The 25,978-nt window shown below is 45.7% G+C and overlaps 9 protein-coding genes across 9 annotated transcripts; 3 read left to right on the plus strand and 6 right to left on the minus strand.

Annotated features, from left to right (window-relative positions):
• Positions 1–1,851, minus strand: AOL_s00083g320 (uncharacterized protein; the record flags this gene model as incomplete). Its single annotated transcript, XM_011125499.1, has 3 exons — positions 1–81; positions 134–1,579; positions 1,726–1,851. The coding sequence occupies 3 exons, from the start codon at positions 1,849–1,851 to the stop codon at positions 1–3; spliced, it is 1,653 nt and encodes a 550-aa protein (XP_011123801.1).
• Positions 1,852–3,527: 1,676 nt separating this feature from the next.
• AOL_s00083g321 (uncharacterized protein) lies at positions 3,528–5,076 on the plus strand (the record flags this gene model as incomplete). Its single annotated transcript, XM_011125500.1, has 2 exons — positions 3,528–4,279; positions 4,356–5,076. The coding sequence occupies 2 exons, from the start codon at positions 3,528–3,530 to the stop codon at positions 5,074–5,076; spliced, it is 1,473 nt and encodes a 490-aa protein (XP_011123802.1).
• A 1,100-nt stretch (positions 5,077–6,176) lies between these two features.
• On the minus strand, positions 6,177–7,243 carry AOL_s00083g322 (uncharacterized protein; the record flags this gene model as incomplete). The annotated part of the gene is made up of 3 exons (XM_011125501.1): positions 6,177–6,334; positions 6,402–6,945; positions 7,073–7,243. The coding sequence occupies 3 exons, from the start codon at positions 7,241–7,243 to the stop codon at positions 6,177–6,179; spliced, it is 873 nt and encodes a 290-aa protein (XP_011123803.1).
• A 1,579-nt stretch (positions 7,244–8,822) lies between these two features.
• On the minus strand, positions 8,823–10,719 carry AOL_s00083g323 (uncharacterized protein; the record flags this gene model as incomplete). The annotated part of the gene is made up of 4 exons (XM_011125502.1): positions 8,823–8,988; positions 9,056–9,417; positions 9,489–10,004; positions 10,417–10,719. 4 exons carry the CDS (start codon positions 10,717–10,719, stop codon positions 8,823–8,825), a joined length of 1,347 nt encoding a protein of 448 aa, XP_011123804.1.
• A 2,413-nt stretch (positions 10,720–13,132) lies between these two features.
• On the plus strand, positions 13,133–13,736 carry AOL_s00083g324 (uncharacterized protein; the record flags this gene model as incomplete). The annotated part of the gene is made up of 3 exons (XM_011125503.1): positions 13,133–13,136; positions 13,195–13,424; positions 13,641–13,736. 3 exons carry the CDS (start codon positions 13,133–13,135, stop codon positions 13,734–13,736), a joined length of 330 nt encoding a protein of 109 aa, XP_011123805.1.
• A 683-nt stretch (positions 13,737–14,419) lies between these two features.
• AOL_s00083g325 (uncharacterized protein) lies at positions 14,420–15,418 on the plus strand (the record flags this gene model as incomplete). Its single annotated transcript, XM_011125504.1, has 5 exons — positions 14,420–14,456; positions 14,542–14,559; positions 14,658–14,758; positions 14,849–14,942; positions 15,009–15,418. The coding sequence occupies 5 exons, from the start codon at positions 14,420–14,422 to the stop codon at positions 15,416–15,418; spliced, it is 660 nt and encodes a 219-aa protein (XP_011123806.1).
• A 417-nt stretch (positions 15,419–15,835) lies between these two features.
• Positions 15,836–16,699, minus strand: AOL_s00083g326 (uncharacterized protein; the record flags this gene model as incomplete). The annotated part of the gene is made up of 1 exon (XM_011125505.1): positions 15,836–16,699. The coding sequence occupies one exon, from the start codon at positions 16,697–16,699 to the stop codon at positions 15,836–15,838; it is 864 nt and encodes a 287-aa protein (XP_011123807.1).
• A 427-nt stretch (positions 16,700–17,126) lies between these two features.
• On the minus strand, positions 17,127–20,559 carry AOL_s00083g327 (uncharacterized protein; the record flags this gene model as incomplete). The annotated part of the gene is made up of 2 exons (XM_011125506.1): positions 17,127–17,228; positions 17,296–20,559. The coding sequence occupies 2 exons, from the start codon at positions 20,557–20,559 to the stop codon at positions 17,127–17,129; spliced, it is 3,366 nt and encodes a 1,121-aa protein (XP_011123808.1).
• Positions 20,560–21,323: 764 nt separating this feature from the next.
• Positions 21,324–24,950, minus strand: AOL_s00083g328 (uncharacterized protein; the record flags this gene model as incomplete). The annotated part of the gene is made up of 4 exons (XM_011125507.1): positions 21,324–21,917; positions 21,997–24,278; positions 24,354–24,600; positions 24,678–24,950. The coding sequence occupies 4 exons, from the start codon at positions 24,948–24,950 to the stop codon at positions 21,324–21,326; spliced, it is 3,396 nt and encodes a 1,131-aa protein (XP_011123809.1).
• Between the last annotated feature and the right edge of the window lie 1,028 nt (positions 24,951–25,978).

A 25,978-nucleotide genomic window follows, 5' to 3' on the forward strand; every position in this document is an offset into this window, starting at 1 on the left:
TTATTTTGATGTCCTTACCACAAGCCCTTCTCTAGCTAAATAGTCTTTCACTTGGGTGACCGTGTACTCTGCTCTGTGGAACTACAAAGAGGTTAGCATCTCGGGATTTAAATCGTAGGACCGTAGAACTTACCATCCCGGCCCCTAAAGCTGCATCTGTAGTCGTTTTCTCGAAAACCTCCAAGAAATGCCCCGGATTACCAGCACCACTCGATGCAATGACCGGAATCTTTACCGACTTCTTGACTTCGCTGATCAGTTCCAAGTCGAATCCAGAGTTTGTACCATCTTTGTCAATGCAATTTAACAAAATCTCGCCACATCCCATGGCCTCCACAGCGGTGACCAATTCTTGAACGTCAACATCCCTGCCTTCGCGCCCTCCTTTTATTGTGCATTGATACCAACAGTACTGTTCACCATTTGGTCCAGGAAATACGGTTTTTATGGCATGACGTTTCGTATCCTGCGGCGAAGCTACATATACCCTCCTCGGGTCCACCGATACAACAACCGCTTGGTTCCCGTATGCCTTTGATATCGTTTCGATAGCCGTCTTCCCGCTCAACTGTCTCCCACTTGCAAAATATTCCTCAGCTGCAATGACTGCATCGCTTCCAATGGAAACTTTGTCAGCGCCAGATTTGAAGTACATTGTCGCAACCTCTAGCGCCGAGACTTTTGTTCCATCCGTGTCAACCACGTCCCTAATGCCTCCCCCTATTGTCAGTGGCACGAACACCTCCTCGGATGTAAGTCTAAGGACATCCAACATTGGTGTGTCCGCTACTGGACAATTTCTGAAGGACATTATATTCAAAAATGTAACTTCATCGGCTCCAGATTCGTAATACCGTTTCGCCAAGTCCACCGGTTTACCAAGGTTTCTGACTTGTCCGCCCGAAGAGCTTGTCCCCTTTTCCCGTACATCATATTGGTCTCCTTTCGTAACGACCAAATCACCATCATCGTTCGTTCTAACATCCAAACAGGCGATGACTCTCCTTGTCAGCCCATCCCCCATCTCTTTCGCCTGGGTATCCTGAGGAAGGTCCGATAATCTTGTCCCATCCAAAAATGCTTTGATAACCGCTAATCCGGCTTCCCCGCTCTTTTCTGGATGAAACTGTGTGGCAAAAATGTTTCCCTTAGCAATAGCCCCGACAAATTTCTCGTCTCCATATGTGGCGGTTGCTACGTCCCACCCCTGTGATTCGAGTTGTCCGGGGGTATATGGCACAGCATATGAATGAACATAATAGTATTTTCTCCCGGGTACTAATCCATATAGTGATTTACCCTTTGTCTCCTCAGACTCGATTGCGATAGCACTATTCCAGCCAATATGTGGCACCGATTTTGTGGAAGAGTCAAATTGAGTGAGTCTTCCTGGAATGATTCCAAGACCGGGAACTTCAAGGTCTTCGGAGGAGGAATCAAAGAGACCTTGAAGGCCGACGCAAATGCCCATAAACGGTTTCCCAGAGGCGATATAGGCCTTCAATGGCTCCGTGAATGAAGCTTTGGCGAGGGAGGACAGGCAATGGCCAAAGTGCCCGACACCAGGAAGGATTACTCTCTATATGGCGTTTTAAGATAACGGTTAGACTTGATATGACAGAAGTGTAATGTGTATTTTATGGTATATTAATCAAGAATTAAAAGATCGATATATCTGGGGTATATGCATATAAAAGGCCTGAATTTGGAATAATGAAACTTTACCTCTGCGCCTGCAAGGTCTGCAGGGTCTTTAATCCAGACGACCTTGTAACCGACTTTCTCGATCGCATTGACCAAGCTTCGGACATTGCCGGCGACATAGTCGAGGAGATGAACGGTGTTTGACATCTTTTTTTTTTGCGTATAAAAGATGGAAGCTCGGTCGGGGCACGACAGCTTGGTAGCCTAAATAATATCTTCCAGATACTGATATTGATATTGATATTGAAGGTTTGCCGCTGCCAATATCATGCAATGTTTGAGTCAGCTTTTTTCTTTTAAGATTTCCGAGGCGAGGGAGAATTCAAGCTAGAACCGCGGCCATGACAGGGCTTTTGCGTTGGGCGTGTCGTCCGATGTCGCTGGGCTCCCAATCGGGCAACGACTTTGATCCGGCCTCAATGCTCCGCTGCCCGCCGCTGCCATTAATCCAATCACATCGTGCTCGCCTCAGAAATAGCAGCTATCGAATTAGCTCTCCATCATATTCATCATTTTATCATTTTATCATTAATCATCAAGATGCATGCATATATGCAGTTTCTTTCCCACATATGGTAATGCACGTTTCAACTGCCTAGATTCCCTTTTTTTTTTCTCCCTAAAGAGAGGGAATCTGACTCGGTGTAGACCTAGGCCTGTCCACTTCCACGAATCCAATGCCGCTATTGACTGGCCGCGCAATCTTGTTCATGCTGTTTTGCTAACCGCAACAACCCTGCCGCCATGGCCGCATTCGTCCAGGGACAACTTCCCCCACACCGAATCAGCGTTCAGTAAGGTGTACTTGTCCAACAACGCCTGGCGCGCGCTGTGAAAAGGTACCCCAATTCGTACCTAAAAATGTAGTGAGATCTCAAGATAGAACTAGATCTCTGATGGGAAAGGTCCCATTTGCTGGTCGGATTATGAACTGGACGCACAAGGCTAGCATGCCTAGGGAAGGGGTCGAAGCACGGGATTTCACTGCAGGATACTGCAAATTTAGTCCAGGAGACTCTCTTCTGCTGACTGTGTTTATTGCCATCGGTGAAGTCCAATGTCAGACTTGCAGGTTTATAAACACGCCCATGCCCCCCTCTTCCGTAGGTAGGACAGCTGCAGGTACTTTTCCTTTCCGCTTTATCACCACAGCCTCACCGGTATCTAAGCGGGAATTCCACAGGTTGGAGGACTTGCATCACTCTTTTTTTTTTCTTGGTTTATCCTTCATTCCCCTTTTTTTCGTTTCAATACTTCTCCAGATCCACCGTTTCAGGGTGTTGATCATTAATTCGAAAAAAGTTCGACGGTGCAGGGCCACCATATATATTCACCACATTCTTTCGTTGGTCGGGGCTGGGTCAGCTACTTTTGGTGATTTCTTGAAGAGCGCTCAAGTCTTGCTTGATTTCGACCGGCCTTTCGATATATTCTATTATACCGATTTACACTCTTTTATTTTCCTATATTTTTATTTTTTTCTTCAATCTTTTATACATCTACTTTCATTTTCAAACTTAGCTACTTGCAAGCTTGGTTTAGCATTTTATCGGCTAAAAGTCCCTTCACTTCTCCCTAACAAAATTGCAACAAAGTCAACGCAATTTTCTCGGAATCCTTTAATTCACGATATTTTGCATTCTATCGATACCCCAAATCGTCACAGACTTCGAGACGATACATTAATTATATCGCATCTTAATCCATTCAACTATACATATTCTTGCACATTTTGCGTAGCATAATATACCCCCCATTTCTCACTTGATACCTCTCTACAAATTCTAAAAAGGATACCCCTCATTACTTTTTTTTTTTTCAAAATGCGATTCTTCACAGTCTTCTCTACTTTCCTTCTCACAGCTTCAGCGCTGCCCGCTCCTCACAACGGTGAACATCCTCCTACATACACCATCCCGGGGGATAACAAACCCACAGTCCCATCCGGACATCCCACAAAGTTCACCCCCTATCTTTTCCGCTTCCCGCACCCAAAAGATGGTTCAGCCGTCGTCAATGCCGAGGAAATCCTCACATCCCTCCAACCCCACGGCTTCAACAAATCCCATCTTCACCATAAATTCTCTTCAATCATGAACGGGTTTTCCGCAGATATGTCCGACCACTGTGTTAAAATCCTCAAAGCCATGCTTCCACCATCAGGCGTCATCATCGAACCCATCGTGACATATAGAGTTCAAGCTCCATTCGCCACCCCTCAACTCGCTGATATTGGGAATTTTGCTGCCGAACACCCCGTGAAGAAGCCAAGACAAGCTCCTGCACCTGGTATTACGAACGTGCAGACTCAGACGAATGCACCCTGGGGACTCCAGAGGATTAGTCAGAAACAAATGATCCCCGTTGATTTTAATGCGGCGGCAGATAAGACTTGGCAACCGTCTTTCAAGTATAAATTTGACGAGACCGCAGGAGAAGGTGTTGATATCTATGTTATTGATACCGGAATAAACATCAATCACAAATCATTCGGTGGCCGGGCGGATAGAGTCTACACAGCTCCCTCTTTAAAGAGTAATACCCTGGAAGGAGAAGAAGATCGTGCTGGTCATGGGTAAGGGTTTTCCTTTTTTTAAAAAAAAACATACACAACTTGCTTTAATCAACCATCATACTAATAATATTTACAGAACCCACTGCGCCGGCACAACCGGTTCTCGCGGTTTCGGTGTCGCCAAAAAGGCCAACATCCACGCCATCAAAGTCATGGGCAGCAAAGGCGCTGGTTCTTCTGCCGACATCATAGCCGGAATCGACGAAATGCTCACCATCCACCGAAGGCGTAAGGATGAACCCGGTTTCAAGGGTTCAGTCGCATCCATGTCCTTCGGAATCGATGTCGACAACATCGACGGTAACGAAGTCAGCGCCTCACCAGCCCTCGAACGAGCCATCATGAGAGCCAATGCCGAGGGTATCCACACCGTCATCGCCGCTGGAAACCAAGGCATCGACGCTTGTAGAGTTTCCCCGGGATTCTTGAGTAACAAACTCTATAACGGAACCGAATTTACATACCTCGCTAGTGCTATTACTGTCGGTGCTATAGATATCCATGATAACCGTGCGGATTTTTCGAACTACGGACCGTGTATTACAACTTATGCACCAGGTCGTGATATCTTGAGCACTTACATCAATGGCGATGAGGCGGTAAATGTGATGAGTGGAACTAGCATGGCCGCACCACACGTCGCAGGATTGGTAGCCTACTTCCTAGGAGAGGACCAGAGCTTGCAGACTGATGTTGTGGGCATGAAGAAGAAGATTATGAATACTGCGGGCAAGGGATTGTTGCATAACATTAAGGACGACAAGGATACCAAGATTTTGGCATATAATGGAGTGTAATCTAGATGCTGTAGTACCTTATCTAGACAAATGCTGGAGATGTGTCATTATTTCTTCTTCTGTTTAACGAATATCCTTTCCCATATCCTTTATCCCGCAATAAAACATTCATTTCCCATCTTAGAGCTCCCAGCATGATCATGACTGAGATATTTGTATATACATGTTATCAATTTAATAGCGCATAACTAAACATTTATTATTGATATATATAACTTCAAACTTGTAAGACTATAGTCGCTACCTGCACCATCTAATAGACTACAGCAAGGGAACGATGAATTCGAATCCGGCGGGTAATTATTGCATTTGCGGCTACTACCTAGCTTACAACTATCAAAAAGAAAGGAAAGGAAAAGAAAAGTAAGCAAGCATGAAAACCTTGATAAGGCATCCCAGAAAAGAGTTCGAAAAGAGAAAATCAACCGCACGATTATGAAACGGATGTGTAGGACAAACAATATAACAGATAAGGCAGAAGATACAACAGTCCACCCTGCAGTCCGTGGGCCTATGCAGGAAGGCCTTAGGAAAGCTTAAAAAGGGAAAGGGGAGGGGGGAGAAGAGGCTGCCTACGATGGAAGAGCATATGCATATATCACGTGGAATAAGAAACGAAACGATCACAAACAAAAAGAAAAAGTACGGAAAGGGGTTCTCGAGAGAAACGAGGGATTCTAAGATATAAAATTGCCTTTTCGAAGAAGAGGCTGACCAGAAACTAACGAAAGTAGATAACTGCTATACATAGAAAGCCCAAGAGCATTAGTGCAATAGCGCAGGGGTGCCGGCAACAGCACGATTCAAAACCAAAGTAAAGAAAGGATCAATAAGAAAAAACCGCCGCCGGAATTTTTGTTGGACAAAGTAAAAAAAACAGCGCACGCGAAGCAAAAGAACTTAGGATAGAGCCGCAGGAGAAATAGTGAATGATTGACGTTGAGAAAAGGGGAGGAAATAATAGACAATTAACTAGACTTTTGGGTCGCTGCCACCGTCTATCCTCTTTTTTGTCGCTTTTGATCAAAAAGTGTCATCAAAACTTTTGTTCGTAGTGTTGCATCATCCGTCATGTCTATGTTCGTTGAGGAGAGTAGTATTTACAATTCCATTCCGAGGAACAACCATTTGTCGGAGGTGAAGTATTCTCTGTCGAGCTTGTGAGTGGTGGTAACTTCATCTCGAAGGTCCTGAGAAGCCCAATTTTTGAGTGTAGCGAGCTCAAGGCCAACCCATCCGAGGTTGTGAACAAGCGAGTCTAATAGGATTCCATGTTAGTATGATGCTGCGTCTGAAGAATTTACAAATGAAGGTAGGTGACATACCAAGTCCGTCGGTTTCCCGATCAAGACAAATGACTAGATCCTGACAATCAAAGCATTCCGTTGCGAGATCGATCAAAGCAACGAGTCCGGACTTGAGTTCGGTGCCATTAACACCTTTATCAAAGAACAAAAAGAGAGACCTCTCAGGCTTGTTCAAAGGACCTTTTTCGGATACGAATCCTCGGAATGCACTCCCGCCGACGTAGTCGAAAACCTCCAAGTAAGCCGCAACCCTAGTTTGCAACTCCGACGACCGCCTCATCATTCTCCTGACAGGGCTTTTTACACCCTTAGGAGGAGATGAGGGAGGAGTGGTTGGTGGAGTATGCGGCTTCTGGAAGGCATCGACATGATTGCCGACGCTGGGAATGATGCTGTTGCCGTTCCCTCCTGCGATTGTTTTTAACGACACGTCCATAGTAGATGCCTGCGCAGATTTCCTTCCATAACCGAAGAAAACTTGACGCATAACACCATCGCAGAGTCTCTCACACTCTGTGATAATGGTACGGGCCGCCCACTTTCCCTGGCGACTCGGAGAGGTCTGCCGCCGGGAATTAGTGGTAGGTGAGTTAGGGACCTCAGGGATACCACTGTAATATCAGAAGTTAGCATATGTTCTGACAAGATTGATTATAACACTCAAGTTAAATCTAGGAGAATTAAATTACCTCTACCCCGCCCGCCCGGGTCGAAGAGTAATGGAACGAGCGAACAACCGTAGCAGAGACATCGGTGGTGAAGCAAGAGGCAAGAACTGGGTTCCTGGCCTCAGCGAGAGGGGCGACTTCATGCATGAGGTGTTGATTATTACTACTCGTATTACTAGATAAATTTGACATGGTCGCCATAACGTTCCAGCTTGACTGATTGCCGGGGGTACTCGTGGGATCGGTTTTCTTGGGTGAAGGGACTGGGGCGGTGTCGCTGACAGACGACAATAGGCTGGACAGTTTGAACTGAGTTTTTTTTTTTTTTTTTTTGCTTTCTTTCTTTCCTTAACTTTGCAGGAGCGAGAGATATGAGTAACTATCTACGATCGACGGAACAATGGCGAAGATGGTGATGACAAGCAGCAAATGTGTCCTTGATAGGATGATGTTGGAGATGAGGTGGTTTTGTTGGGTTCGTGCGATGGATTGAGGTTGGAAGTTTAATTCGGTGGATGAATGAATGAATAATGAATTCAGGTTGGGTTGGGCTGGGAGAGGGTGTTTAAGTAATTAACGTCCAGACATGCATCCCCAAACCCAGACTAAGACCAAGACCAAACCAAGGCATTCAATCAGAACTAGAACTTCAGGCAAGGCAATGCAAATTAATCCAGTCAATGGCATCCAAGCAACCGAATCACATGGCCAGTGTTCCTCTCTTTGTCCTCCTTCAAATTGGCGTGAAAATTTTCAGCTAAAACGGTTTCATGCTTAGCAACAGCCCGGACAGTTATGACAGCCACTCCGGCTAGTGCTCCAGAGCTCTGCTTTGGGCTACTCGTCCCCCAGAAGCAGGAGGGAACGAACGCTCTTGCCACTTCTCGAACCATCTGGGCTGGATGGCTGATCCGGCTGTCGGATGGATATCACGGATCCATATCACTAATAGGCCTGTCATTGATGCGGACAGGATGACATACATACCTATTCGCTCACACACAGGGGGTCTCATATCGATATACAAGTGTGTATGATATGTATATTGTCACTTTTGAAAGGGAACTTCGAGTTCAATCCGACGTTTGAAGCAAAATTTCGGACGAAAGCAAAATTCCTGCGGGTGTTCTGTCTGCATCCCAATTCCCGGAAACCGTTTCCTGTGTACCCCAGGAATGTAGCACGCACAGTTATACGTTATTGCCTGCATTGGCAGAGACTTTGCCGGTACTTTCTGCCGGATTGTAGACTGTGGGGAATTCAAGGTCGCATATCTGTACCTAACCAGCTGAGATGCATGCATGGGCCGTGCATGATACCTACTGACTTACGCATACATCGTAGACATCCATTACACCACCACCACATCCTTTGTTTCAACGGTGATGGGGAAGGAACTTGCCATCTTCCTTCGAACTTTCGCAATCCTCGTTCGCGGAATTGGCCACCTCCTGCCGTTATCGCCTCAACTTGCCTTATTCGGTGACACGTGAACATGGATCTGTTTGTCAGAGTGTCGTCACCGCTGTGTTGGCGTTTGTCACAAATGTTCCACTTCCAACATTACAACGCAGAAAGCCAGTCATCAGCATGAATCACTCTGAGATAGATTTGTAACAGAATTCAAAACAGATTCATTATTAGTAAGAGACTGTCGCTATCTACGAAACTATTTCATAAAAAAACAGCTAAAGGGAATCATAAGAATTAACAGGAGGGTAGACTGTCTCGCAAACCAGACTTCGAGCTGCCAAGGCCTCACGCTAGTTGTTTACTCGTCAACAAAGGTAAGCTCCAGGACCCACAATAACGAGTTAGCCGGCCTTGTTATGCTGTCAACCCGGAGTCTTGTATCTACTTCCGCAAATAGTCTTCTCCAGTCTGCCTCCTCTCGTTCATTCGAGTTATAGGCCTTGAAAATGACAAGATCCAATGCTCTGGGATAGGTGTTCGATCGTCAGCCAGCACCCTTTAAATTTTAAGAGAGAAGTGGTTGTATCTTACCTAACCGTCCGCTCCTCTCTCGGAGGCAAAACATTCGCTGGCGGTATAACGAAATCGCTTACAATAAGCTTAGTTCCATTCTTGAAAGCTGGGATTAAGCTCTTCAAAATCTGGTGAACATATTTATCCGGCCAGTCGTGAAGAATAAATCGAACCAGATATGCATCGGCACCTTTGACTGGCTGTTCGGTCATGAAATCATGCTGGCGAAATTCAAATCTTTCTACGAGATCAGGGTGATCTCGGGCTAGGTTCTTCTTGCCTTGTTCTAGAGAAAGAGGGGCAATGTCCTCAATTATGAATTTCAGGGATGGATTTGCCTTTGCGATCTCAAGAGAAACGAATCCGGTAGCACCACCAACCTAGATACAATTGTATATTAGCACGCTGATATATTTTACTCTTAACTTAGATAGGATGAGTTACCACTTACATCGACTACTGTTGCACCCTCGGGCAATTTCCCCCAATCGTAACCTGTGACCAAAGGCGCAACCTTCAATCCATCTCCGGAACTCCATAGAGACATACATACACCAAACCGCTTCGCACTTTCAGGGTTCTCATCCATATACTCAAAGAACCCTTGGTCTTTGTGTGCCACAGACCAGGGCGTTTCATTGAGTTCTTGGCTATGCGGGTACTTCTCAAGACATGGTACGAGGGCAGGTCCAGTACGGCAAAGTTCTTCGGTATTGTAGCCTATCCATGCCCACTCCGGCGAATCTTCATTGCGGAGAAGTAGAGATAAGGCAGTATGGCCAATGTACCCTTGGCGGGGCTCGCAGAATATGCGGTTTGTCATAGCATAGCGAAGAATTTGACGAAGCTTGAGAGACGAGACGTTGATCTTTTCGCTCAGCTCGGTGAACGAAATATCACCGGTCTCTGGAACATGCTGGGCGATTTTGAAGTGATGGATGACATGGATAGTCGAGGTGTCATTAAACTATTATTTTCAAAGATTATCAGCGCTTGTTAGCTTGATGTGTCCAACCTGATGGGTAAGCCAAATTTCAACGTCGTCTAATATAATGTATATAATAGTTTTTGGTTGTTCTTGTTTGAACGAAGCCAGTACTATTAACATACTGAAATGAAGCATCCTTGCAATGAAACATTCGGAATAATCACCATCCAATAGCACGCCATATTAACGACCTCGTATACGCATCCGTATATCAAGGAATCGAACGACAACGCCTAATTAATCGCCCGTTGATCGGAGCTTGGAGCTCGCGCCCAGAATCCCGACAATTTGGTTCGGTGCTGCGATTGGTGTCGTACAACATGCAGCATGCCATTCACGACAAACCCAACACAGAAACAAATGTCAAAGAAAAAAGAGGGTGAGAACTTACTCCCCAGACAAGCCATTGAAGCATTTCACTTGGGCCTGCAGTTAGATCCAACATAGACTTGGAGGCTTCTAGGACTTGAATCCTTGCAGCGTGTAGCTTTTCAACCTCCGGCGTTGACCCTGCGGGTGGCAGAGGGAACTTTGCTGGTCCGTCTGCAGCGAATGATGGGTACGGGAGACCCTGTGATTCGATGTAATCCTCAAGAATTTTTGCATTTTCAGCAATCTGGGCGGCCAACTCAGAAAGTTTCGGACGAAGTATAGGTGCTGGGCCTGCAGCAGAATCCTGGGCTGTGTGAACCATTGTGGATAGATTTTATGATGCTTTTGACACAATTTAGTGTTCCCCTATGATAGGTTATCGTTTAGATTTATTAAGAAGGACTTTTAAAAGACGAATCGATACAAAAAAAGATGCTTCCGTTGTATGATTAGCGATCGATACGATGAGGAATGTAAAGGATATAGGTAGCGCCAGTTCAGAATTAAGGGTCCGAGAGTATGAGGGCTCGAGCTTTTATATACGCTTTGGTTTCGAATTGCTTTGTTTCTTTTTCTAAATTAAAAGGCAACCGCCACGAAGCCAGCTGACACCCGTATTACTGTTACGAAAAAAATACTATCTGTCAAATTCTATAGTAACATAGGATAGTAGTGCAGCCCGGCAAAGTCGTCATTCCGGTCCCAACTACTTGGATTCTGGGTCTTCTGCAGCTACTAGAAGAAATGTGAAAGAGTCTCGGACGAAAGATAGCTACCAAACAGGTCAAAAAGAGGGGTAAACTAACGCTTTTCATGGATGAATACCGACTGCCGCGTTATTCGACTAGAGCCGTCAGACCACTGGTTCGAAGTGGGGACGCTTTTGGACGTTGTTAGACACGCGGCCGTAGGAGAGTGGTCTAAGTGGACGGAAAAGCATAGATTCGGAAAAGGCCGTAAGGTGAGATAAAGCTAAATAAAAGAGGAACAGCTTTGTGGTTGTCGACAATGGTTGATACTTCCTCGGTATGTTCTAATCTGTAGGGGTCCGTCATATTTTGGGAACTTTGGACTTCCCTGTACTAGCTAGTTAGGCTTAGCCTAGTAGTGTGTGTGCGGCAAGGCTCTACCCGACTACTAGTCCGCGACGTCGGACGACGAGATATCACATTTTCACTGGCTGGATCGGCAACATGATGTTTCGGGTCATACGACCTGCAGCCGGCGAGTGGCATCGTGTGGATTTGGAACTTGCATCCATCGAATAAGAACCTAGGACAGAAGTGGGTGCATGCAGTCGCGCAGATTTCCCAGGTTTGCATTCGAAACTCCAACAACTTCGCGGCTGGCCTGTCCCTACGACCATTTTTGCTTAAACTTTTCATGCATAACATGCATGATTATAATAAGCTGTCAGAATTCAAGCGATACTAGCGCTCGAAAATGTTGGACTTGGGACGAAAAATGTTCAAAACTTGGTTTTTTGAAATTTCCGGAGATGATAAACGTGTGTTTAGCTGGGTACATGTACATATGTACTTCTGTATCACCTTCGCGCATGATATGCGGAGCTCGACTACTAAGATTGCGTAGCTATATCAGGCAAACCCGTCCTAGGTAAACAAAATCAGTACTTAAGTAAGTCAGTATAGTAATAGATTGAAGGTTAAGGTTTGCTTTAGATGCCACCTTGAAAGAGGCAAGGTTCACAAAGTTTTAGGCCAGGTCTAATTGATTGGGCGGGGTAGGTTGTGGGTCTGCTAGGCTAGCAGTCGCATGCAAGCTGTCCTACAAATGTGCAAAGGATATTTTGGCCTCGAGATCTAATTATAAGCTTGAGGCCAACGGGAATCTTTAACCTAGATTATCCGAAGGTTAGAGACATCTTTTTGGGAACTTGTCCCCATGGACATTGATATCATGATACTTCTGACCTTCAAAATCACATCCGAAATAGCCCGCTTCTGAGGATAGGTATGCATTGATGTCGTAATTCAATTCCACCGCATATTCTTCGTATCACAATGATCAATGTAATGATAGGCGTGTGAAGGCGAGAATAATCTAAAGTGATACATGTGCCAGGTTGTATTGCAATTGCTGTATGTACATGTACAATGCATCGAATCACAGAATTGAAGGTTGAAGGTTATGAGTTGCATTGCATTGGTAGCCCCAAACCCACCGGCGACAGCTATAGCTGCTGGTATGATAGGCGCTGCAAGGGTTGTCGTAGCATGGAGCCCAGCCCTGAGCCAATGTTTTTAGGGGCAAGTTGCCGACAGATTGGTACTGGTACTGGGAACTCTAGTTCCCCAAGCTAGCCTCGCGCTAAGTGGCCTTGTTCCTCAACGAAGCCAACAGTTTCATGCAATCGCAAGCTCCCTGGACGCGGACGTCATGGCCATGACCTGGACAGGCGCGAGAAGCTCGAGCTCCCAAAGCTAAGAGAGGTCATCACATGATTTAAATTATGTTTGATATTCTGAAATACCCTTTATGGATTTTGTGTTGTGCAGGCTGCAATGTTTGTCGTTTGCGGCTCTTCACCATGTTAGGGTTTAGTCGCACTTGCCAAAAAATTCGGTGGGCTGCTCTTCAAAATCTAAAAAAGTTATCGAATTTTTGCTGCTTCATTCATCATCAACTTCAACGAACCTCATCACCTACCCTCCCAACCCCTATCAAATTATCTCTAATATAGACCGGAGTGCTTATATTCCACAAGCGCAGAGATGGGTATGTGCTACTATCGACATTATTTTCAGAAGCAATTGCTAACGGAGGTCGTCGACAGCCCCAACCAAGAAGTCCAAGAAAGCTGAGAACAGCATCAACTCCAGGCTCGCCCTGGTTATGAAGAGTGGAAAGGTCGTTTTGGGATACAAGTCTACCCTCAAGACCCTCCGATCTGGCAAGGCCAAGCTCGTCCTCATTGCCGGAAACACCCCTCCTCTTCGCAAGTCCGAATTGGAGTACTACGCCATGTTGGCCAAGACCAATGTTCACCACTTCTCTGGAAACAACGTATGTTGAACCCTCCTCAAATCCTCGTCTTTAGGTTTATACCTGCTGTATTATCGGATGTCCAAAGCTGCTTTCCACTCAATATCATAATGTATTGTGGTGAAAAGTTTAGGTTAGGGAACTAGATAAATGGGCATGGTATTCCCTGAGAAGAAGCCATATAGAGGCTTTGGAGGGATCAAATAGATGCTAATTACTTCTTTTCGAAATAAACAGATTGAGCTTGGAACCGCCTGTGGTAAACTCTTCCGATGCTCCACCATGGCCATCCTCGACCAAGGTGACTCCGACATTCTGTCCACCAGCGCTTAAGCGGACAAGTAGTTAGACCGTCTCGCTCCTCGACATCTTCTCTGCGTCTTGCTTCTCGTTAATATTTTTACGATTTAATGATAAAATGGGAAGCAGTGACAAGAAGACCGGGGGGTATTGATCGGACTATCGGTGGTTACATTTGGCCGACTCAAGCTCGCTTCATTTCTTCTTTTTTACTCAGGCTATTAATATGGTCACCTTGCTGTACATATTTTCTGTCTTGTTCTGTGCCCAATTCCTTGTCGAGTTTAGAAGGTCTAAATCGGAAAACCAACTGTCTAGTCTGAAACGACAGTCTATTGCTATGACTCTTTTGCCTCGTAAAATCCTAATGCCTTGCCTGCTTGCAACTGCAATGCAACGGCAGTTCCGTAGTCTGTAAAATCTGTATTTCTAAGCAACATCTTCAAGATCTTGGCCCGGGAAAACATATAAATTGGACGGGTTCCCTGACCCGGATTGCGTTGAAGGTTCCTGTGACTGCTTTTTGCGTAGTGCCAAGAAATTTCCTTGTTTGGCTGGTGTTGCGGAAAAGTGTGAAAAGTTGATTATCAATCAAACATTCAACGCCCAAGTACTACCTCATCGACAGGAAGCCCATTCCCTTACCCCCCATCATCAACCTTCTATACCCCCCCAGTACACCGTTGTAATACCGGAATCTTCAACAAACCGTCAAAATGGGTCGTCGTCCAGCTCGTTGCTACCGTTACTGCAGTATGTTCACATTCTCGACATCTACGGATTCCTTTGGTGGGATGGATGAAGGGACAGATTGCTAATTTTTGATTCTTCATTATAGAGAACAAGCCATATCCAAGTGCGTATATATATCTTCGATCGACCGATACATAGTTGCTACTGCTACTACTGCTGCTAGAATACGGCTTCTAACGATATGTTGTTCGAAATAATTAGAGTCCCGATTCAACCGTGGTGTCCCAGATCCTAAGATCCGTATCTTCGATCTTGGACGAAAGCGTGCTGGTGTCGACGAGTTCCCTCTCTGCATCCATCTCGTATGTCTCTATTCCATCCGACAAGGAACAAAACTTCGAAGAAAATTATAGGGAAACAGAAGGACTAAGTGAATGGTGGTTATTCTATAGGTTTCCAATGAGTACGAACAGTTGAGCTCCGAGGCTCTCGAAGCCGCCCGTATTTGCGCCAACAAGTACCTCGTCAAGATTGCCGGAAAGGACGGTAAGTTTTAATATTCTACTTCAAAGTAATAGCCTATTAGAAGTCATACTAACGGTGACGGAATAGGTTTCCACATGCGTGTCCGATGCCACCCATTCCACGTCATCCGTATCAATAAGATGTTGTCCTGTGCCGGTGCCGATAGACTGCAAACTGGTATGCGTGGTGCCTGGGGAAAACCCAACGGTACCGTCGCTCGTGTCAACATTGGCCAGATCATCTTGTCCGTCCGAACCCGTGACTCTCACCGTGCTACCGCCATCGAAGCTCTCCGAAGATCCCAGTACAAGTTCCCCGGCCGACAGAAGATCATTGTCTCCAAGAACTGGGGTTTCACACCTTTGAGGAGAGAGGAGTACGCCGACGCCAGGGCTGCTGGTAAGGTCAAGACTGACGGTGCCTACGTTCAGTTCTTGACCAACCACGGTAGCTTGAAGGATAATATTAGACGTTTCCCAGATGCTTTCGAGGCTTAAATTCAAGTAGCATCTTTGTTTTTTTAACGTCTAGTATTATTAATTCGAGCTTTTTTCTGACTCTCTGGGTGTCTTCTTATGGTTTATGTGCATGGGGATTTTTCGTTGAACGCTTTTCCTTTATATACGCCTTGTATACCACATTTCCAATTCCACCTTCCTCACGTCCCTTCCCCTTCTAGAATTCTTCTTCTGCAGAAGATGGGGCTTGATGGAAACATACCCTATGTCCTTCACGGACGACATGACAACCGCTTTTTTTTTGATGATTAGATGTATGATATCGTTTCTATGATACATTCATGATCCCATTTCTTCCCCGTCCCATAAATTAGACAAAAGCCTTCGTAAACGCCGTGCATGAATACCCGCTAAATCTAAAAAAAGAAGAAAAATTCCACCGAAAGACTCTTATCTCTATCTGAAGTGAGCCTCAACATGATGTGATACCGCCGTTTCGTCCCCTTCAAAGTCGCTGCAAACAGGGCACCGTATGATGGGATCGTTACTTGGACTATTCTCCAAAAACTCATCCGAATCTAGTGGCGATAACTCCAGTTCCTCCCAGCGCCCACCAGATCCGCCAGCGTCTGTATTCCCAAATCCTCGCCCTCCCCGTTGGTTTCTATATCTCCCACCCCTCCTCCCACCCCGTATAAATGCTGTTAAGTCGTATGTAGCCTCGCTTCTTTCGTTTCCGTCTTCACCCCTAGCTGATGATACATTGTATGGTCTAAACCCACCTCTACCTCTGCCCCTCCCACCTCTATAATTGCTCCTATTCCCTCCACTACCTCCTCTATCACCCAAATTTACGTTTTGAAAACCACCTGAACCCTCCTCCATAGCAGTAGCACCATCAAGTTGTCCACCACCAGCACTTCCACTCTGAATTGTACTACTACTATCCGGAACCCCGTGTAGAACTCTCTGTACCCTCCCCACCCTCCCATCTTTCAACCGTACTTTGACACCCCGATGATGATCCCCACGTGTCAATACATCAGCTACAAGTCCCGTAACTTGTCGGCCGGTAGGTTGGTCTTCTTTGAGAACTATTGAAACATGAGTGTTTGTGTGGATTGCTGAGTGGCGGGGTACGGGGTTCGGTCCGTTTGTTGCTGCAAAGGCTGATTGTCCGGGACGTGGATGTGATGGGCCTCCGCCGCCGCCGCCACCACGGGCACGGCCTCGACCTTGACCGCGACCTCGGCCGCCGTGGCCGCCGCGATGACCGTGGGGTCTTGGGGCTGTGGGAGGTGGGTGTGGATGTGAACTCATAAATGAATGTTTTTGTCCCAGGCGTGGGATTGTAGTAATGATGGTAGTGTGGGGTTTGAAGGGTTTGGTGGTTAACATGGTTCTGTTGGAGAGTGGTAGAGCGGTTGGATATTTAAAGGTTTAAGCCTCGTTAACGTTACTTGAGTAGAAAAAATATTCAAAGATCGACCAGCACCTTCCCACGGCACCAAAAACGTACCGCTTCCAAGTACTAGAAACTCAGGTCCCCTTATTTTTGTGACCTCATTTTTATTTCCTAATCTTCTCAAGTTCATTATTATCGTACACGAAATTAAGTATACAAAGTTATAGGAAGTTAAGCGGATTTCTCCTTTTGTGACTTCTTGGGACGAGGCCAGGAAGTAGTCCCGAATTCTACACTCCTGTAGTATGTAGGGACTAATAATATAGCAGATATATATATTCACTATGCTTTCTGCTGCTGCTGTTGCTGTGCCTGCTGTTTCGGCATCTTCTTATCAATACCTAAAGTGTCCAAATCCTTTTTCTTATGATAGTGCGGTGCGACCTATAAAGCCATTCGTATTAGTATTTTTACTATATCGCCTCTACCAGAATATAAAAAGAGTACTCACCTCGACCAACCACTCCGGCTGCAAAGGCAGCACGTTCCTCATAAATTCCTTACTCGTCAACACCAATTCATAATAGATAACCCACTTGGGATTGACCTCAAATAACGTCGAACTGGGATGAATATACACCGTTTGTGCATTCTTCACCGTCCGGTAACTGTCTCCGCCGCGCTGTAGCCGCGAGGCATTAGGGAAGAACCCAGCGGTTATAGCCTTTTGAATGGGTACAACATCGGAGCTCCCGCATGACGAAAGCGTAACTTCAACTCGATCGCACAGCCTGGAAAGTTGGTCTCGAACATCGCGCGCACGGGTAAGTGAGCGGTGTTGAAGGTAATTCTCACGGGCCCAGACGTATGAAAAATCGGTATCAACCCATTGGTTCCAAATGTTCAGGAGAGTTAGGTGGTCGCCTCCTTGTTTGTTTGTGAACCGGTTCCTTGCTTGATCCGCATATAGCTTCTTGTCCTTCGGTCGATAGAAGAGAGCGGATGCTTCACCCAGCATGGAGATAACTGATAGGACTTCTTCAACGCAGCCATACTTGTCCGCCGCTAGGATTGCCTTGGCAAGCATCGGGTCAGTCGGGAATTCTGCCATCTGTCGACCAACTTTCGTGAGCTCTCCTTTGTCGTTTAATGCACCTAGAGCATATAGCTGTTCTAGTGCACGAATAAGCGTCTCCGCAGGCGGTGGATCCATAAAATCGAACCCAATCAAATCGTTGATCCCCAAACTTTTCAGCAATAACACAACGCTGTTGAGGTTCGTCCGCTGGATCTCTGGTGTCGTATTCTCCTCCAACTCATTGTAATACGCCCACTTGGTATACAATCTAAAACATTTGCCCGGTCCGACACGACCCGCACGACCGCTTCGTTGGTTTGCGGAGGCACGGGAGCAAGGTGTAACAACAAGCGACTCCATGCCGCTTTTAGGGTTGTAAACATTTTCTTTAACGAAGCCCGGATCTATGACATAGACTATACCGTCGATTGTAATCGAGGTTTCGGCGATATTAGTGGCTAATACGACTTTCCGGGCATTCTCTGGGGTTGGTTCGAAGATCTTGGATTGGAGTTCGGAGGGGAGATTAGCGTAGATGGGCGCCACTATCAACTCTCTAATTTTGCTACCCAATTTTCGGGCCGTTTCTTCGAGGTTCTGTTGAGCTGCTTCGATTTCATCCTGACCAGTTAAGAATACAAGGATGTCACCTTTAGGCGCAGAAATGTGAATCTGGAAGATAGTGGTGATTGCTGCGTGAAGGTAATTGGCTTCTGGCTGAGATGTGTAGTGAATGTCAACAGGGTATCTTCTTCCTGGGATGTTAAAGATCGGTGCATCATCAAAATATGCCGCAAACTTCTGAGCATCCATAGTAGCACTGGAAATCAGTAGTTTCAGCTCCGGGCGAAATCTGGCAATGTCCTTTACTAGGCCAAACAGGATATCGGTGTGGAGAGTACGTTCGTGGGCCTCGTCGATCATCAAAGCTGAGTAACCACCCAGATCAGGTTCCGTCAGGAATTCTCGGAGCAACATGCCATCAGTCATGTACTTCAAGACTGTCTTATCACTGGTCTGATCTTCGAAACGAATCGAGTAGCCAACTTCCTTGCCAACCTTGACTCCCATCTCGTCTGCTACACGAGCAGCGACGGACATGGCAGCGACACGACGGGGTTGGGTACACCCAACCTTTTGGCCATTTTTTGTATACCCAGCTTCGTGGAGATACTGTGGGATCTGTGTGGTCTTTCCAGAGCCGGTCTCTCCCACAATGATGAGCACCTGGTATTGCTCAAGCGCAGCTAACAGGTCATCCCTAAAGGCATAGATCGGTAACGACTTTCTCGTTTCTTCCATACTAAGCGCCTTCTTCTCAGCTGCTTTAAGCTGCTCTTCGATGAACCGCTGCTCTTTCGAGGCAGGAGTGCCAGCCTGGGTATTCTCCATGAGGAAATTGATCTTTTGGGTATCGTCGAAAACATATTCGTAATTTCCATCGTCTTCTCGCTCACTCCGATTGACTTGTGCTTTGGCCTTCGCTGTCTGCTCGCGCTCCCATTCCTCATGCTCCGTAACGAATCGTTCATGCCCGGTCTCGTCCCGATCCACGTAACGTTTATAGAGAGCCTCTTCTTTACGCTTTCTATCGATTTTGCCTTTCTCCGTGATGTAGTCTTCGGGTAGTGCGTACCCATCACGGTGGTCGTCTATGCGTGCTCGAGCCTCATGGGCTTCCAAAAGCTTCCTATTCTTCTCGAACTCGGCCTTTTCTCTCTGCGATAGGCTGGGGTTTTCACGTAGCTCTTGCTGCTCTTCAGCGACCCGCTTCCGCAAGAGAGCAACTTGCTCGATCTCACGTTTTTGGAGATAGCTCTGTCGTGACCGTAATCGTAGATCACTGACAGCAGCTTGCCTCGCAGCAGGATCGTCTGCTAGACGCCGCCTTTCCGCAGTTTCCCTGCCCTCTTTTGTCGAAGACCGATCCTCAACTAGTTTGTTCGTCCTGTCCTTATCTTTCTTCTTCAATCGTTCCGCAAATTCGTCGCGCTCTTCTAAGTCCTGGAGTCGTTTAAGCTCTGCCTTTTCTTCTTCATTCAGTTCCTCTTCTTGTATTCCGGGCTCGCCTTCGTCGCCGTCTTCTATCCGTGGCCGTTTCGATGGAGGCATTTCGTACTCTTCCTCAGGATAATCCTCAGGATCCACCTCCACATCCCCCCACAAATCCTCATCTTCATCCCTCCGTCGGGATTTCCGTGTCCTCCTATCTTTGTCCTTGCCCTTATCCCTATCCTGCCCCCTTTCCCTGTCGCGATCCCGTTCCCGTTCCCGCTCCCGTTCTTTATCTCTCCCACTCTGCTTCTCATCGCCATCCCTCTTCTTCCTATCTTTATCCCGACTCCTGTCTCCCCTCTCCCTCGGCGCCGGAGGCGGCGGCATACTCATCGGTTCATCATCATCTTCCATCGTCACGAACCCGTACTTCTTCTTTTCCACCTTCTTTACAGGCGCCGAAGCTCCATTACTAGCCACTAGAGCACCATTACCCTTCTTCCCTGACCTTCGGTACAGTTCCTCCGCGAAATCGCGCGTCGATGATGTATCGCCATCGATAAAGCTTGATAGTTTGTCGGCAAGGGCGTTCGAAGACTTGGAAGACGAAGCAGTGGCGAGGACGAAGTCGATGATAGTGGAGTCAGCGGCGCCGGAAAGTTTGAGGAGGTTGTCGGAGATCCAACCGCGAAGGTCCGACATTGTTTTTTTATTTTCGAATGCCGCTTTCCTCCTTTTTTTTCTTTCTTATTTTAAAGAGACGAGTTTGGTGTCGACGGGAACTTGGAAGTGTGAGTAAATGCGACGTGAATTCGAGAATGCGTGCAAGGATATGGCGTGTGGTATTTTTTTACGAACAACGCAAGAAGTCGCCCAAAAGGTTATATATAAGGACCCACTGGCTAGTTTTACTCCGGTCATGATCATTGGAATGACTGGCTGTACAAACCCAATACCACTTGTTTAACCTATCTTAGCTGGATGAAGTTAGAAAGATACATCTCAAAGATTGACGCTTTGCTTCCCAAGTTAAAAGTATAGCTAATTTATGTACTCGGAAGCGCACATAGAACCTAGAAGAGTAATTTTGGATATATGAATATACACCCCCCACCTGCCCCTGATCGATTAAATTCCTTACACATAGTATATTTCATTCCCCCCTAGCTTTTAGAGAAGATAACTCGTCTGCTTTCAAGATATGGGTCAGCTGCAGGTTGGACTTCAGAGCCCGGCATAAACTATAGGTATGACACAAGACAGCATTAATTATTAGTTAGCGCAGTTGACATAAGTAATCTAATTAAACAAACGTAAGTATATATAGTATATTTACAAAACAAATTCTATAACAGCTCCACCTATAACTAAATATCCAGCTAGTACGGGATAACAGTATTTGTGCTTTCGTCGCAATTGTATCTCCTAAACTCTTCGGACAATCGGTTTCTAGATTCTGAATTCCATCAAGCCGGCGCTAGCCTAACCATCGAAATGGGCTCAAATGCTTTGTCGATTTTACGTAATAGATTCAAAACCAAAATTTCCATCATTTTGGTATTCTGAGTCCATCCGTATTTGGCCATGAACGCGAGGTAGTCGTTCAAGTATCCTGTTGCCCTAGGCCTACACAGCGACCAGGGGGTCAAATCGCGCATTTTAAGATCTTCAAGCAATTTGATATCTCGAGTCATCTCTTTAATGGCAATCTCGAGAGACACTTTAGCCAAGCGCAAGTCAGTAGCGGATTTTGTCCTAAGGAAAGAAGCATATGCACACTCATATCGGAGGTGACAAATCCTTGCGCGGAGAAAATTATCTTCAGATCTCGTTGCAGATGATGCTCTGACACAATATGTTTGTGCTATTTCAAAGGCCCCAAGACCGCGGAGTATATGAGCGACGCTAAAATACCAAATAGCATTCTTCTCCAAAGAGATGAACTCCAATATGGGCTCGAGATTTCTACCATTATCTCCTTCATTTTTGACGCCAAACCAGTTTATAGTCCGAGTCTCTCCCTGCGATTTAGAAAATGGGAGCTTGTAGCCAGGCCACAGCTACAGCCGAAGAAATATATTAGCCTTCTTGTGGCTCCCTAATTAGAAAGTGAGGGGTGGATATAGGAATCTTAATTACCTTAGATATATAGTCATACATTAAGGATAGGAACCTTGCAGCTTCAGTTTCATCCGTCACGAGCTCAGAGCCTCCACCCAATGCCAAAAAATACATCTCTTTTATCATAGGGTAAAAAAAGAGCGGCCTTTGACCCCATGGCGAGAAGGGACCCAAAGCCCACGATTTAACTTGGGCCCCGTCTTCAGTGTTCAGTCGGGACAAGTTTAATATCATTTCCGTTCTGACTGGTTTCGTACCCGCTCCGACCGACACTATAATTTGCCTTGTTCCGAAATTCATCAGTATCCAATGTTTAACAACCTCAAACATATCACCTGCCACCTTAGGCGAATAACCCACGGTTTCCGGACCGAATGCTAATTCTTCATTTTTATATTTAGCGACGAGGCCAGGGGGGATTTTTAAGGTGTCGCTTGGGAATCTATATATGTAGTTTTGGTACCGGGCCGCGAGAATGTGTGGTTTGGTAAATATTTGATGTAAATAGCTGAGAACCTCTTCCCTGTCCTTAAAAGAAGTTTGGCCAGCGGTGATTCTACCGAAATGTGACCGCCAGTGGTGTAAGGCATAAGAAGCAAAGACCAAATTTGACCGTTCGCCTACAATTTCTGCTCGAAGAGGGCCGTCCGAGATGTCCCGTCTTGAGTAAGTGAACATCTCAGGTAGGCGAAACTGAGTGTCTATTTTCGGCATATTTTCGGGGTCTGCCATAAACTTGGCGCAGGTTTTAAAACAGTGCAATTGGGCATCGTCAACTTTTAAACCAACTGATGTTTCTTTGGCTCTTTTCAGCCTCAAGAAGTCGCCAAGGGAAGCGTGACGAAGTCGAACGATCGAAGTGTATTTTTGCTCTAGAGAAAGCCCTGTGCCGGTGTTTCCGTCCCTCGCATCGTACTCGATATTCGAGATTGTGAAAAAAGAAGCATATTTCTTCGTTATTTCGTCGTGAAGGTCTATTAGTCTCCCCCCATCACCATATCTGAGTTCTAGAATGACTTCAAGTTCCGCTAAGCTCAGCGGTCGACTCGCAAATCCAACCCACAGAAGCAGTTCGTTGAGATCTTTGATTTGATCTGGCTCATCTATTAGAGCCTCCGAGAACACACGAAACATCCTCTCGTAGGTATCTGGCAGCCCCTTCGGTAAATTTTGTAGTGATTCTCGAATCAATGCCTCCCGGTTTTTCGTCGAGATTTCCTTGAGCATGAGATCCGCCCAGAGAAACATCCCATCAGCCTCGGACGTTAGAACGCTAAGGATTTCAGATTGGAGCTCTGGGCTAGTCTTCTTAAGATTCCTGCTCTTTGCCAAAATATGAGAGATATATTTGTTTATATCTTCGTTATTCTTTCCGGGTAAGATGTCGACGCATGGAACTTGGGTTTCGAAAACTTCCTCCACGTACCAGTCAATATCCCATCGTCCAACCATAAGAATATTGACTCTTCCGTGTCCCTGGTTTCCCTCCGTGCAAAATTCCCTAAGAAGTTTCAAAAAAGGCACCAACTGGTCTCTTTGAGCTTCGTCAACCCCATCCAATACGATAAATATCCGAGATTGAAATTTCGTCGCGAAAAACACTCGAAACAAATGCCTCCACACACTAGCCAATGTTCCAATGTCTTCGATGCCTTGACAAGTATTTTCGACGAGCTGCCGGTACATAGGATCGGATAACGCTATTTGGTAAGCTATCGTTCGGAGAGCAATAGCGAAGCAATTTCTTTGAGGGTCGTTATCCCTGAAGAAAAAATAGCTAACAGAAATATCATCCGGCGTCTTTTTTTGCATATTGTGTAGGTGGTGGACTAGAAAAGACGAAAGGTGGGATTTTCCCGCCCCAGGTCCTCCAGAGAGCCTCAGGAAGGGAATATTTCCTTCTATCCATTGTTGGATCAACGGCTCAGTGAGCACCCAGTCCCCTGTACCCGCCAGATATTTGAGATTGAGGAGGTCGTCCTCCAGGTTAAGCTGCGGAAGCAACCTTTCTCTCAGCTTCTTCAGCATCTCATTGCTACTAACTTTGCCCGAATTCTTTGATCGGTTTCCTTTCGGCTGTTTTGGAATCTGGTTGACAGAATTCGCGAGATCTTCGATTTTTGAATCAAGTTTACTGATGATTTTCCCTGTCAATTTCGTTGTCTCGAGGATGCTTCCGTTGGCCTCCAGATTCAACGCCCCCACTAGTGTGGATTCTTGCCCGACAAGTGTCTGGAGCTTAATCTTTAATTCGGAAGCACGACTGTCCTCCGGTTTTAGGATCCGTTTGAGAAACCGTTCTTAATTTTTTATGCATTAGTATTCTTGTCGTAAACAGGGTAGTCATTAATATATATTAAGATAAGTGTACTTACTAGTCCTCCCCTCTGTAACATACTTCGTCGAAACTCCAATAATCTCAAGCACACAGGCTAAAATATCGATATACAATTGCTTCAACTCAACCGGGAGATCCTTCCGAGCATGTATTTGAAGTCTCGACAGAATTGGTCCAATATCATTAAAAAGTTCTTGTATATAGTCATAAGATTGACTAACTCCCCTCGCTCCCTTAATCAAAATGCTCACTGCAGCCATTATTGCCGGCGAAGCTTGGAATGCCTAAACCATTATTGTCAGAAATATTCCAACCAAACTACTTCAGTTGCGTTGAGTGTGGTATTTCTCGCCCAACTTACAGCAACAGCTCCCTGCGAAGCAACCCCTCCAAGCATTTCTATCGGCACTAGAAAATTGGCTAGTGATTTCCATAGCGAAGCTCTGATTTCACGATAATTCTCAAATCGCGACTGGCTACTTTCGATATCTTGTCTGAACGCTTCTAGGTTTGCTGGGTCTGGAAGTTGTATGGTGCTTAAATCCCCCCCGCTGAATGCTGTTTTGTAATTCTTCAGCGCTTCATCCCAGATTTCCAAAAACCGAGTTTGTTGAGCTGCCCGGGCTGGGTCCATCGTGTATTTAACTAATATAATATAATTTAAAAATATAATAAATTCAAAGTATTATGTATGTTTTTCTTCAATCTATGGGGATTTATAACCGTAACTTGGCCGTGAACGTCGACATTTTGAAAACATGTACGCCGGGTGTATATCATAGGTATGGTACCCAGAGCGATATGGTGAACTTGACGGCCGATTTATATTAATCAACTCGACAAACGAGGCTCAAAAGATTCGGAATCGTCCAACATTCAGCAAGGCAATCTACGAGGCAGAGCTGATAAACTGATAAAAAAGGATTTGTGGCTTAACCTGCAGCAGGTAAATAAATATCTCCCCCATCTTATTATTAAATCACATGCAGGCGTGATGTGTTCGCGTTCGCGCTGCTAGCTAGCTTTCGGAGTCCCCCCAGACTAGCTCTCCCTCGAATATGAATTCATGAAGTTTTTTGAAAGCAAGTACTTGCGGTCTGGCTCACGACTAAACCTCGATTTCTCAAGGGTGGTTCAACCCGTTTCGTGTAACCATAACATCAGCCATAGTGTGGCGGGGGTATATATGGCTAGTGAGTGTCCGAAAGGAGCTTATTCTCCCACAATACAACAAACTCGACCGCGATATTATATATTATATCGATATCGATCTTACAATTTAGTTTTAAAAAAACCGTCTTCCTAGAAGGGCCAACCCGGTCAATGTCCAGAATATCACAGGTTCAATTCAAATTCATTTTGGGGTGTTCGGCACCCGGCTAACAATTAGACTCTACTGGTACATAGGATCACCATATCTTTTCCTTCATATTCTCACCGCTACCCACTCATAATCAAGAACATTTCTACCAGGTATATAGAACTTTTTTCTTCTAGGTAAGTAGATAGTATAATAGTTGTATAAACCATATATATGGTAACTAGGAAGTATAGTATAACAGAATTCCAGATGGCCGCTCCAAAGGGTATCTCATGCGCCGATGTGAGTGTGTGAGTGTACATGTGCGGTATATATAAAGAAAGAATGAAATAAACTTGCTG

This window comes from Orbilia oligospora (genome assembly GCF_000225545.1).
Source record: "Orbilia oligospora ATCC 24927 unplaced genomic scaffold scaffold00083, whole genome shotgun sequence".
NCBI classification, from domain to species: Eukaryota; Fungi; Ascomycota; class Orbiliomycetes; order Orbiliales; family Orbiliaceae; genus Orbilia; species Orbilia oligospora.